The following is a 13,912-nucleotide window of genomic DNA, read 5'->3' as shown; positions in this document are numbered from 1 at the left end:
TGTGATGTATCTGGAGTCTGGCATGAGGTCTCTGGCATGAGGTCTCTGACATGAGGTCTCTGGCGTGAGGTCTGTGGCGTGAGGTCTCTGGCGTGAGGTCTCTGGCGTGAGGTCTATCAGGAGAGGTTTTCAGTATAAGTCTGTCGTGTGAGGTCTCTGGCATGAGGTCTATCAGAAGAGGTTTTTCGGTATAAGCCTGTTGTGTGACATTTCTAATGTGATGAATCTGGAGTCTGGCGTGAGGTCTCTGCAGTGAGGTCTCTGACATGAGGTCTCTGGCGTGGGGTCTTTGGCGTGAGGTCTCTGGCGTGAGGTCTGTGGAGTGAGGTCTCTGGTGTGAGGTCTGTGGCGTGAGGTCTATGGCATTAGGTCTCTGGAGTGAGGTCTATCAGGAGAGGTTTTCAGTATAAGTCTGTCGTGTGAGGTCTCTGGCATGAGGTCTATCAGAAGAGGTTTTTCGGTATAAGCCTGTTGTGTGACATTTCTAATGTGATGAATCTGGAGTCTGGCGTGAGGTCTCTGCAGTGAGGTCTCTGACATGAGGTCTCTGGCGTGGGGTCTTTGGCGTGAGGTCTCTGGCGTGAGGTCTGTGGAGTGAGGTCTCTGGTGTGAGGTCTCTGGAGTGAGGTCTCTGGCGTGAGGTCTGTGGCGTGAGGTCTATGGCATTAGGTCTCTGGAGTGAGGTCTATCAGGAGAGGTTTTCAGTATAAGTCTGTCGTGTGAGGTCTCTGGCATGAGGTCTATCAGAAGAGGTTTTTCGGTATAAGCCTGTTGTGTGACATTTCTAATGTGATGAATCTGGAGTCTGGCGTGAGGTCTCTGCAGTGAGGTCTCTGACATGAGGTCTCTGGCGTGAGGTCTCTGGCGTGGGGTCTTTGGCGTGAGGTCTCTGGCGTGAGGTCTGTGGAGTGAGGTCTCTGGTGTGAGGTCTCTGGAGTGAGGTCTCTGGCGTGAGGTCTGTGGCGTGAGGTCTATGGCATTAGGTCTCTGGAGTGAGGTCTATCAGGAGAGGTTTTCAGTATAAGTCTGTCGTGTGAGGTCGCTGGCATGAGGTCTATCAGGAGAGGTTTTTCAGTATATGTCTGTTGTGTGACATTTCTAATGTGATGTATCTGGAGTCTGGAGTGAGGTCTCTGGTGTGAGGTCTCTCACGTGAGGTCCATCAGGAGAGGTTTCTCAGTATAAGCCTGTCGTGTGAGGTTTCTAATGTGATGTATTTGGAGTCTGGAGTGAGGTCTCTGGAGTGAGGTCTATCAGGAGAGGTTTTTTAGTATAAGCCTGTCGTGTGAGGTCTCTGGCGTGGGGTCTCTGGCGTGGGGTCTCTGGCGTGAGGTCTCTGGCATGAGGTCTCTCTGGCGTGAGGTCTCTGGTGTGAGGTCTCTGGCATGAGGTCTCTGGTGTGAGGTCTCTGGTGTGAGGTCTCTGGTGTGAGGTCTCTGGTGTGAGGTCTCTGGCATGAGGTCTCTCTGGCGTGAGGTCTATCAGGAGAGGTTTTTCAGTATAAGCCTGTCGTGTGAGGTCTCTGGCATGGGGTCTCTGGCGTGAGGTCTCTGGCATGAGGTCTCTCTGGCGTGAGGTCTCTGGTGTGAGGTTTCTGGCATGAGGTCTCTCTGGCGTGAGGTCTCTGGCGTGAGGTCTATCAGGAGAGGTTTTTTAGTATAAGCCTGTCGTGTGAGGTCTCTGGCGTGAGGTCTCTGGCATGAGGTCTCTCTGGTGTGAGGTCTCTGGCGTGAGGTCTCTTTGGCGTGAGGTCTCTGGCGTGAGGTCTATCAGGAGAGGTTTTTCAGTATAAGCCTGTCGTGTGAGGTCTCTGGCGTGAAGTCTATCAGGAGAGTTTTTTCTGTATTAGGCTGTTGTGTGAGGTTTCTAATGTGATGAATCTGCGTCCTTTGGCATGAGGTCTCAGCAAGAGGCCCGAGAATGTCTCATAGACATAAAAACAAGCAAAACAGGTCATGTATGCCCACTTTTTTTGTAATATTATAAAGATAAACAGAACTATATGTGTGTACAGTGTTTTTTTCTCTTTCACTATTGACAAGCTCCCCTTTCTTCTCTGTCTTCCCCTCGCTCTCCCTCTTGTTTTTGTTGTGTGCCATCGCTCCCAAGGGGGGAAACGTTCAGCAATCTTCGATTTAGCTTCCGTGCTGTTTGGATCGTTAGAAAACGGAGGGATGAGGGACGAGCGCAAACCCCTCTAATGAGCACGGCTTTTAATTGATGCCTGTGATGGTCGTATTATTTCATTAAAAGTAATTACCCTGTCAAGCATGCTGCATCGCCATCATTTGGCCACTGCGGTAGAAAATAAAACCTCGGCGAGCGTCGTGCTGTGTGGAGAGAGACGATGCTGGAAGTGCTAATAGGATCAAGAGCAGGCACTGATCTCTACAGAGACCGACTACAAAAAAAGGATGAATGGACGGGGTTACAGGGTCAACGTTAGTCAGATTACATGCTAACGCTAATTAGCCGTTTGTCTGAGAGGTCGGGGAAAAGTCGCTAGACATTCGGGAAGCCTTCATCTTCATTAACAGCTCTGCCCTCAGGAAAAGAAAAATCACACATGAAATCTCAATTGTTTCTTATAGACAGTGTGAATGGAAACGTTTGTGAAAGATTCCTGCTTCTCGGAGAGAGAAAAAGACGCCAGTGATCACACATTTGAGTTTTCAGACGAGAACAATGTCCACAATTTCTCAAACTGTTTCTCGGATTTGCAAAGATACCAAAATCTGCAATCAAAGGTCCAGAAACACTCAAACTGGACATCAAAATTACCCTGGTGTCAATTTAACCCGAAAAACGTATTCTGGACAAATGGTAGAGTATTAATTGTTTCTCCCAGATTTCAATGACATTAAACAAGGACTGAAGTCTTTAGCTTCTCAGATCCCAGACAGCAAACTGACATTGAATCAACGTGGAAACGACGTCTCTCATGACATTGAAACAACGTTGATTTTGCTCATCGAATTAACGTTGAACCAACGTCAGACGCGGCATTCTTCAAAGCTAAATGAAAATCGAAAATTGGTTTGCTTTCATAACGTTGAAACAACGCGTTGATTTCAAGTTGATTTTCCGTTAGTTTTGAAAGAATGACGCGTCTGACGTTGGTTCAACGTTAATTCGATGAGCAAAACAATGTCAGATCAACGTTGTTTCGATGTCATGTTTCCACGTTGATTCAATGTCAGTATGCTATCTGGGTACATATTAACACCTAAAATGGACATAGCTCATGAAATGTACATATTAGCACCTAAAATGTACGTATTAGTACCTAAAATGTGCATATTAACACTTAAAATGTACATATTAACACTTAAAATATACATATTAGCACCTAAAATGTACTTAACACCTAAAATGTACATATTACCACCTAAAATGGACATAGCTCATGAAATGGACATATTAGCACCTAAAATGTACATATTAACACTTAACATGTACATATAAGCACCTACAATGTACATATTAACACTTAAAATGTACGTATTAGTACCTAAAATGTGCATATTAACACTTAAAATGTACATATTAGCACCTAAAATGTACATATTACCACCTAAAATGGACATAGCTCATGAAATGTACATATTAGCACCTAGAATGTACATATTGACACTTAAAATGTACCCAGACAGCAAACTGACATTGAATCAACGTGGAAACGACGTCTCTCATGACATTGAAACAACGTTGATTTTGCGGCATTCTTCAAAGCTAAATGAAAATCGAAAATTGGTTTGCTTTCATAACGTTGAAACAACGTTGATTTCAAGTTGATTTTCCGTTAGTTTTGAAAGAATGACGCGTCTGCCGTTGGTTCAACGTTAATTCGATGAGCAAAACAATGTCAGATCAACGTTGTTTCGATGTCATGTTTCCACGTTGATTCAAGGTCAGTTTGCTATCTGGGATGTTGCTCAGACACCGAAGTCTCCCATCAAAGGTCAGAAATCTCATACATTTATCAACGAATGACCTGAGCAGCTCTCCACATATAATTGAACACCTCAATAGCTCCAGTTTTATTTCGCAAACCGAATTTTAGAAGCTGACACTAAACGAAACACGTGCAATAACATTTAAGGAGTACTCTGATCGTCTTTCTGTTTGTGCTACAGCTGCAACGGCTTAATATTATTGCTCATCCAATCAGCATCTGTGTGAAACTGTAGGCTGAAATCTATCAATTTATTCAAATGAATGCACATTCTGCGGAGGGCTCAATCAGAGACACACACAAACACATTAACTCCCCAGCGTGAGCTCCGAGTTGTATGGTGGGGTTTTCCCTGGCTAGCGTGCCGCAGATGCTAATTGTTTTAACCAGGCCTAATGGACCAGTGATAGAGATTAATGAGCTTGGTAGGAAAGTTGCGTACAGTAGGGGAAGTGATCTTTTCTACTGAGCATGCTCAGATACCCCCCCTGTGGTGGCAGTTTCTCATGCATACGTGCAGTAAAACCTTAGCGCAGCGTCGCAGGGAACAAAGCACTTAGTGATTCACTGCAAAAATCTGCATTGAAGAATTGGCTCCTTTTCAATTAATTAGTGTCAATTTGTGCCACACCCCACAGGAAGTTGAATTGGAATAACAGGAAGAGGAAATGTGTACACTCTCAGAAAAAAAGGTACAAAAGCTGTCACTGGGGCTGAACCTTTTCAAAAGGTAAACTTTTGTCCATTTCAGGTGCTAATATGTCCATTTTAAGTGTTAATATGTACATTTTAGGTGCTAATATGTCCATTTCATGAGCTAATTTGTCCATTTTAGGTGCTAATATGTCCATTTTAGGTGTTACACGCTCAGAAAAAAAGGTACAAAAGCTGTCACTGGGGCTGTACCTTTTCAAAAGGTAAACTTTTGTCCATTTTAGGTGCAAATATGTACATTTTAAGTGTTAATATGTACATTTTAGGTGCTATGTTCATTTTAAGTGCTAATATGTACATTTTAGGTGTTCATATGTACATTTTAGGTGCTATGTACATTTTAAGTGTTAATATGTACATTTTAGGTGCTAATATGTCCATTTCATGAGCTAATATGTCCATTTTAGGTGTTACACACTCAGAAAAAAGGTACAAAAGTTGTCACTGGGGCTGTACCTTTTCAAAAGGTAAACTTTTGTCCATTTCATGAGCTAATAAGTACATTTAGGTGTTAATATGAACATTTTAAGTGTTAATATGTACATGTAAGTGTTAATATGTCCATTTCAGGAGGTAATATGTCAATTTCATGAGCTAATGTGTCCATTTTAGGTGGTAATATGTACATTTGAGGTACTAATATGTACATTTTAAGTGTTAATATGTACATTGTAGGTGCTAATATGTCAATTTCATGAGCTAATATGTCATTTTCAGGTGGTAATATGTCCATTTTAAGGGGCTAATATGTACCACTAAGGTACCAATATGCAGCCTTTGGGTACAAAATTTACCTTTGGAAAAGGTACAGCCCCAGTGACAGCTTTTGTACCTTTTTTTCTGAGAGTGTAAGCAGTAAACAGACCAATGCATACTGCAGGGTTGCCAGGTCTGCGCAACAAAAGCACCTCAATAGCCAGTCAAAAGGAGCTCAAAAATATGTTTTTCTCTGTCGGCAGCTGAATTCTCAGCTGAATTTGTACGTCTGGGGGTGTTTTAAGATGTTGGAGCGCCAAAATCATATGTACGTGGGTGGAAATCAACCCGAGGATGAAAAAAAAAATAACCCGCGGCAACAGCTTAAAAGTACCCCGAAACCACTGACTGGGAAAGTGTTCTTCCTCTCTGGTTCACAAGTTAGTTTATTAAATATGATAAAATATATAGGGCTGTGCAAAAATTAATTGCGATTAATCGCATCCAAAATAAAAGTCTGTGTTTACATAATATATTTGTGTGTGCTGTATAGAATTATTTTGTATATATAAATACACACACATGCATGTATATATTTAAGAAAATGTGTTATGCATATATAAAATATTTATATTTATATAATATAGATTATGTATTTATATATATACATAATTTAAGCGCAAATAATTCTTAAATATATACATGCATGCATAGGTATTTATATATGAAGAGTTCAGATGCAAAAGCCTCTAAATGCCATTTGAAATTTTCTTCTTTAATGATGATTTTTATCAAACTTGTATATTTAAGTTCGGTAATTTCACTTATATAACTATTAATAGGTAATTATCATTGCCATTTAAGTGAAATCACTGAACTTAAATATACAAGTTTGATCAAAATCATCATTAAAGAAGGAAATTTCAAATGGCATTTAGAGGCTTTTGCATCTGAACTCTTCATATACAAAATAATTCTATAGAGCACACACAAATATATTATGTAAATACAGACTTTTATTTTGGATGCGATTAATCGCAATTAATTTTTGCACAGCCCTAAAAATACATAACGTAAATATCATCTAAAACATCAAACTTAGAAAATCTAGCTTAAAAATGACTTGAATTGATTCGGAAATGTATGCATCCTCTTGTCAAACTCAATCGGGAATGCACAAGGCATTCTCAATTCAATTCTGAAAGTCCAATATTCATAAACTTTAACACTTTGAGCCTTTGTCAAGTTTATTATGATCAAGCTCACATGTCTAGTTTTAAAAAAAGAGACCATATCACGTCAATTCTGCATCTTGTTTGCAACCTAAAGTCATATAGAATTTAAAAGGCCTTCTCAATTCAACCCTGAATGTCCAGAGTAAAACCATTCTCCCTCAGAAGCTGGATTATCTGGCTTTTCCAATTATGCACAAAGTACCCAGCCAAAAAAAAAAGGAGCTAATGCTGTATTCTGCTTGGCACAGCAGTATTGAAGGCGGTTTGGGCACGGACTGCGTCTTTTGAAGTGCTCTGATTCTGTAATGCGAGTGGACTCCATGCCGATGAAGACTTGTTCGCTGCTCAGATTTAAGCAGATCTTTAATTCCGTCTCTTAAAAGAGCAGAGCCGCAGGTGGAATGCTAACGTGGCGTCTAAGATGAAGGTAAAGGCCCCCTGCGAGAGAGATTCCCAGAAGCCCTTGAGGCCCACAGGCAGAGGGGAAGAAGAAACAGCCCGTAAGCCAACACAAAGCCGGGGGTTTTACTTCCAGGAACGCTCTTCTCCTACCTCACATTTCCATATGGACATCCTCAGTAATAAATCGGGATAATGAGCCCCCGCGCTTCTGCACTCATTAGCGGCTCCCAGACCCCAGCGCTTTAGCCCGCGACGCTAACCTGACGCCCCACTCATTTAGCTTCGACTCTCCGTTAGCCAAGCAGCTAATTAGCTTGCACCGCTCTCTCTTGGCAAAGGAAAGCTTCGGCCCTGCTCACCACAGGCTAAATCTCCATTAGCCACGAAGGCTAATCAACGCCGCCAAGCTTTGTTAGCGTGGCGGCGAGTCATTAGCGAGGCTCACTGCATAGTCCGCGGCGGGCAGATGGTGCTTATTATGTCTCAACTTGTTAGAACCTTGAAGAAAGTGTGCTCCCACAGTGTATGATTCAGAAAAAATATATATGTTTTTATCGAACATTGAAGGATCAACGCATTTTGTATCATAAAAGTGTTTTGTTTTGTTCAAAAATCATTTTTGGTATGTTTTATCTTACCTCAAGGGAATCCAAGATGTAGGTGTCTTTGTTTCCGCAGTAGTTTCATTTTTTATATTTTTAGGTCAAACCGTTCTCTGTCAGTCATATAATGGAGGTCTATGGTCACCACCTCAAAGAGCATGCACAGAGAAGTCCAAATTAAACATGATTTAATGACTCGTAAATGTAAGTACACATTGATGGCCTAAGACACGAAACGAGCGGTTTGTGTGAGTAAACGAACAGTATTTATATTAACACAGCCACAAAGCGCCCGCGCCCTCAGATCACTTGGACGTGACTGTAGTTACAAGAGGTAAAAACGATATAAATACTGTTGGTTTTCTCACACAAACCGCTCGTTTCATGTCTTAGGCCATCAATGTGTACTTATATTTACGAGTCATTAAATCATGTTTAATTTGGACTTCTCTGTGCATGCTCTTTGAGGTGGTGACCATAGACCTCCATTATATGACTGACAGACAACAACGGTTTGACCTAAAAATATCAAAATTGAAACTAGTGTGGAAACAAAGACACCTACATCTTGGATGCCCTTGAGGTAAGATAAAACATACCAAAAATTAATTTCAAAGTGAACTACTGTATCCCTTTAAGTTAATAATATCTGTTTATTTTGATTAAAAAAGTTAATCAAAAAATGTTGTTGAATAAAAATTTAATTTATTATGGCGTTGGAGTAGTGACAATAAATATATATGTCATTATAGTATATGATTAATATCATATTTTCTAAATACGATGGATTTATTATAAATATGGTGATTATAAATAAGGTGAGTGAGTTTATGCTTAAAACAAGGGAAAATATATATCAGTGAGTCAGAAAATAAACTTAATCCAAAAGGGAAAACATTGTTATTTTTCTGGTCGATATTTGTTTCTTGTTTTAGGCATAAAGTCACTTAATTATTGACGTTTAATATTCTGAAAAGTGTATCAGAATAAAGTGAGTTTGCCAACAGGGTCAGAATTTTTTTTTTTTTTTCTATAAAAAGACAAAAAAAATGACAGATACTTTTTTATGGTTTTAAGCAAAAACTCACTTTCAATCTGACAAAAATGAACTTAATATCTTAAGGAATTTGTTTTACCAAGTAAATGTTTTCCATTCCAATTAAAAAATTATAAAATCAAGATACAAAACAATAATACTAGGTAAGAAAACCTTTTTCTTTTTGCAGTGTATCATTGTACCGGCAGTGTATAGCACAATGCCACTTTATCCATTGGGTAGAATATGCGTCACATGACCAAAATCATCGTTTCATCATCATCATTAACCTTAGTTTTTACAGTCAGTGTGTCTTTAAAAAACTCATTTCGCAGGACAAATGAAAGGTTCAGACGGTTTCCTGATGCCAGCTTGGTTAAAAGTAATTAAACAAACGTCCCTAGTCGTCCATATTGTCAGTCTCCGGATCACCTATACACAACGACCGCAAGCTAATTACTGAGCGGATTTGGCGCACACAGACCTGGCAGCCTCTGAGAACAATAATCCAGCTATCACAGAGCATGATGGGGGAAACAGACCATGTTGTACGTAATTTATCCGGCTACACGGCGGTCTGTGCTGTAATTAACATCATCTTTTCCACAGAGCCACTGGCCGACACCGGCCCAAACAAATGAGCGCTGTTTAAAGCAGCTTTTCTGGCCAGCCGGCTGCTGACGGGTCATTAGGATGATTGAGATGACTTTTAGCAAATAAGAAGGAATCGGCTCGCACAGTGTCTGTGCATTTAGTAAGCCTGTAATCATCTGATTTGCCCCGCCGGTCAGAACGGTGGATGCAACTCGGATATTCAGAGAGTGGGAAATATCTTGCAACAGTTCTTTTCTAATACAAACGTATTCACACTCTTACATCAAAATACATGTATTTGAGAAGCAAAACGGCTTACCGTAAGATTCTACGTTTATTTTATTTTATCTCACGTCCAATTCGTAGGATATGTCTAAACTCCAGTAATGGGTAGGTTTAGGGGGCGGGGGCAGGGGTACGAATTCATACGAAGATTTAGCAAAAACACGTATGAATTTGTACGAATTATCCGCCTCGTAAAATCCGAGGCGTTTGAGAAGTGTATTAGAATGAGTAAATGCTTAAAACAAGAACAAATGTCTACCAATGGGGTCAGAAAATTGAAAAACAAAATTGTTGACTGATATTTTTTTTTCTTGTTTTAAGCATAAAATCACTTCATGTGTTTTTCAATGTTTAGATATTGGTAACGGAAAACAAGGCAAAATTACTAATATTTCAGCTTCTCTAAATTATTTAAGCAAAATCGCCTGAGATATTTGCAATACATCCAATTATTAATCTCGTTTAAACTGTTTGCAAATAAATGTACCGGTATATCTTTTTACATTTTTTATTTGGTGAAACAATTTTTATTCCGAAAATTTAATACATTAAATTAAACGAAAAATTTTCAAATCAAATTAAATTTTTAAAAGTAAAAAAAAAAAAAACAGTCTTAAAGAAAAACAAATGCTTTCTGTCGAGATTGTGTAGTTTTTCAGAAGATGCGTAACAGCGCCCCCTAGTTTATAGCACTGAAAATATAGATTGCCGGAAAATTCCGTCAATGGCGGGGAAATAGTTAAATAGTAAATAGTGTCCATTTTGATGTTGACTAACCACTAAGGGCCTGTTTACGCAAAACCATTTTCAACTAAAAAGTAAAACATTTTATGCGTTTTGGTCACTCGTTTACAAGACAACGGCGTGCCTGAAAATTCAAAATTTTGAAAACGGGTTTCAAAGTGCACAGTCTCCGTGCAAAAAAACGAATCTCTGAAGACAATGATGTCATGCACATGCGTATTACGTGTTCTATAGTGTTACATCGCCATCTAATGGCCTGGCAGCAGAATGCAACGTTTTAGTCGTTTTTCGCGGATCGTTTTGACAATCTTGTGTTCTAAGCGGAAAATCCGTTTTAAGCAAATCCGTTGTGGTGTAAACGCACCGTAAGTGACCACCCCATTTAGACTACAGAACCGATAACAATAAAGAAAACTCTATTAGTGTCCACATCAACACAGAATATCTCAATAACGCAATAAAAGTGCGCGTCTGTCCCTTTAAATGCTTAAACGATTTCCGATTGTCTGCCAATGTTTTATCGTTCATCAGCTTGAAAAAATAACCACTCTCTAACGATATCATTCCTCTGTGTCGTTATTGTTTGCAGGGCTTTTTAAAATGACGTCTTCATCGTTATTGTTACATATATCGTCCTCGGCTAACGATTCAGTGCACTTCTCTAACAGACAGAGTGCGAAGGGCCGAAACATCGACTCACCCCAAACATTTGCCGTAAGTCTGGGTCCCGGAAGCGGAAGGGGATGTTGGAGACGTGTAACCGCTTGGGCTGCTGTTTTTCCGTGGAGTCCGAATGTTGAACCTGCTGGGAAACTTCCGTTTGCGTCACGTCTTCCGTCTGTCCGAGGGAAACAAAGACAAAAGAGCCGTCCGTTCATTAATGCGCATAGCCACAGGTTAGGCTCACAGTGAAGAAACAAAACAAACAAATGAAGGATAGTAAGTTAGCCTACTTATCCGCGGCTATCATTTTTCACTCAAGCGGCACGCGGATAAACAGACGTTGAGTTATGGTGGCCTACCTGAGGTCATGCATCTACGATACGATTATTAATCTTCACCTGTTACTGTCTGAGGAGCCCAAACACACAAGATATACTGACAAATATCTGCTGCACACACTCACACTCAGGCCATTGGCTTGTTGTTTCCATCATTATGTTGATGATCCGCCACAAATGAAACTTCAGACGCGTGTGACAGATGTTTTCTCTCTCCGCTAGCTCAGTCGAGCAGAACGACACACACACACACATTTTCATGTGCTCCCTTACAGCAGCATGTCATCAGAATGTCATCATTGAGGTAAAAAATGTTCAGATTCATTCAAACACACAACAGCAGCAACATCAACAAATCTCCCCAGAGCATCATGGGCTTCATCAAAACATCAACACAGAGAACCAACATTATTGCATCAGCTCGTAACACACACACATGCAGTCAGTCTGAAAAGTCATTTGGTGAATCCGACAAAAACATAAAAGTATCCTGATAAATTACTAGATATATTGCAAGCGCAATTGCTTACACTCTTAAAAATAAAGGCTCTTTATTGGCATTGATTTTTCCATGAAGAACCTTAAACATCAATTGAGTCTTTCTTTTCATTCCAAAAAACGTTCTTTAAAGTGGAAAACCTTCAGATTCACTAAGAAAAAAAAGGTTAGGCTAAGAACTCTTTGCTAAAAATAGAATCTTTTAAGATTCTAGAAAGATTCCAAAAATGGTTCTCTATGACATCACTGTGAAAACCCCCTTCTGGAGGTGTGTGTTGCTTTAAGAGAGGAACTGAGTCTGAAAAATTGAACAATTCTTCTGCTGCAGGTCTCAAATGTCACTTTCAGCATAAATTAAAACTAAAACCATTAAAAAAAAACATTTTGTTTCTTAAAATATAAAGAATATAAATATTAGAATAGGCTATATATTATAAAAAATATATATATTTTTCTCTAATACATTCCTCATTCCTCACTAAACTTGATGTACTAAAATAAAATAAACTAAAATAATACTATAGACAAAAAAAACTAACTAAAATGAAATTTGAAAATATAAAGGTATAAACTAATTAAAACCTTTAATAAAAAAAAATATATATATAACAAATTGATTTTAAATTTCACTGGTTCTGGTTTAGTTTATTGTAGAAATAATGCGGGGTCATGTTTACAAGACAAAAGCAAGAAAATAACATTAAACCCTATTTTAGGACCATTGCATCGACAGAAAAAAGCCAATAAACCCAATTTCAATCATGAAAACTAAAAACTTTCTAAACTTGTTCCTGCTAATACACACAGCGACGCTGCCGTGAACATGTAAGATATGCAAACACTGAACCAGACTATTTAAATGTTGAGCAAGCAATCTCATTGGCTGCAGGATCAGCACAGGCCAATCAGCTTGTGCCGTGCGGTAATGATGTGACCAATCAGCCTGCGCCCTCTAGAGTTTCAGGACTGAACTATATATTTCCACTGCAAATTCCCATTACTGTAATAGTTGGGGGACTTAAGCACATAAATAGGTAATTTCATGATGAGAGATCCGGTGATTATTATGATAATTCATTTTTAATTATACATTTTTAATAATTCATTCGTTTTTTTCCCCTTACAGGCAGCCATATTTGATTTGGCCACCATCTTGGTCTCAGGGACCATTGGCTTGGGCGCCCTGGCTAAATCATTTCAGTATGCATCTACATCTGTGCCAAATTTGGTGAATTTGTGCAAACAATGGGATGTAAGGCCCCATTCTACAGCCCAAACTGCTTTTTTGGACAGCGGCCATTTTGGAATTGGAGGATCAAGGGGTCCAGATATACTGGGTCATAAATATTAACATTTCTATGTGTTTCCCGTGATCAATTAAGCTGAAAAACATTTCAAGTTTGTATTTGTAACTCATGTGGTTCAAAAGTTATAGCCGGAACCCTTTTTGGGCGGCGGCCATATTGGATTTTGCCGCCATCTTGACCCCAAGGGTCGCTGGCTCCGGCGCCCTAGCTAAATCATTTCAGTATGACCTGAGCTACATCTGTGCCAAATTTGGCGCTTTTAGATGAATTTGCGCGAAAATGTGCTTAAGGCCACCAACTATAATCCATATGTTTGTTTACAGTTCTCAGTGATAATTCTCATTATATTTCCATTGCTGTAATAGAGTCATTTTTTCCAGTAATGCCATAAAAATGACTGTTATATATGATTTTTAATGGCATATAACAAATAATATAATTACATATAAGCTTTAATCTAATTTACATAATATGTTTTGCATTATGGAAATGATAATTGGGGGAATGTGCTTAATGATCATGTAAATAATGTCCCAATCAAAACTGGATCTAAAAGGATTATATTTTTCCTTCAGCAAAACATCATTTCTTATTTTTCCTTTTGATTATGACCCAAACACGTTCTTAACAAGTTTCGTGACATTCACCTTGAAGATTTTTTTTCCTCTTGTACATGCAAAACACATCCTGGCGTGAGTGTGAAATCATGCAGCGTGTGATTTATGATCACATGTATGTGCATGCAGAACGTAATTCATTACACACACACACACTCGATGTGTGGTTCCGCTGCAGGGAGGAGTGTGATACATCGTTCTCATTTATCTCCCAGCATTAATCACC

The 13,912-nt window shown here is 39.3% G+C and overlaps 1 protein-coding gene across 6 annotated transcripts in view; it reads right to left on the bottom strand.

Annotated features, from left to right (window-relative positions):
• The window catches only part of rbfox3b (RNA binding fox-1 homolog 3b), a 329,672-nt gene that overhangs the window by 45,277 nt on the left and 270,483 nt on the right, over positions 1-13,912 (bottom strand). For all 6 annotated transcript variants that reach the window (XM_089128114.1, XM_039667225.2, XM_089128113.1 and 3 more), the window contains one exon: positions 10,964-11,101. In XM_089128114.1, coding sequence (XP_088984240.1) covers positions 10,964-11,101 — 138 coding nt within the window. The remainder of the gene's footprint in view (positions 1-10,963; positions 11,102-13,912) is intronic.

The sequence above is a fragment of the Pimephales promelas genome, chromosome 3 (genome assembly GCF_988280905.1).
Source record: "Pimephales promelas chromosome 3, fPimPro1.hap1.1, whole genome shotgun sequence".
Classification (NCBI taxonomy): Eukaryota; Metazoa; Chordata; class Actinopteri; order Cypriniformes; family Leuciscidae; genus Pimephales; species Pimephales promelas.
Note: the sequence above shows the minus strand (reverse complement) of the source record. Positions and strands in the feature narration are given on the sequence as shown.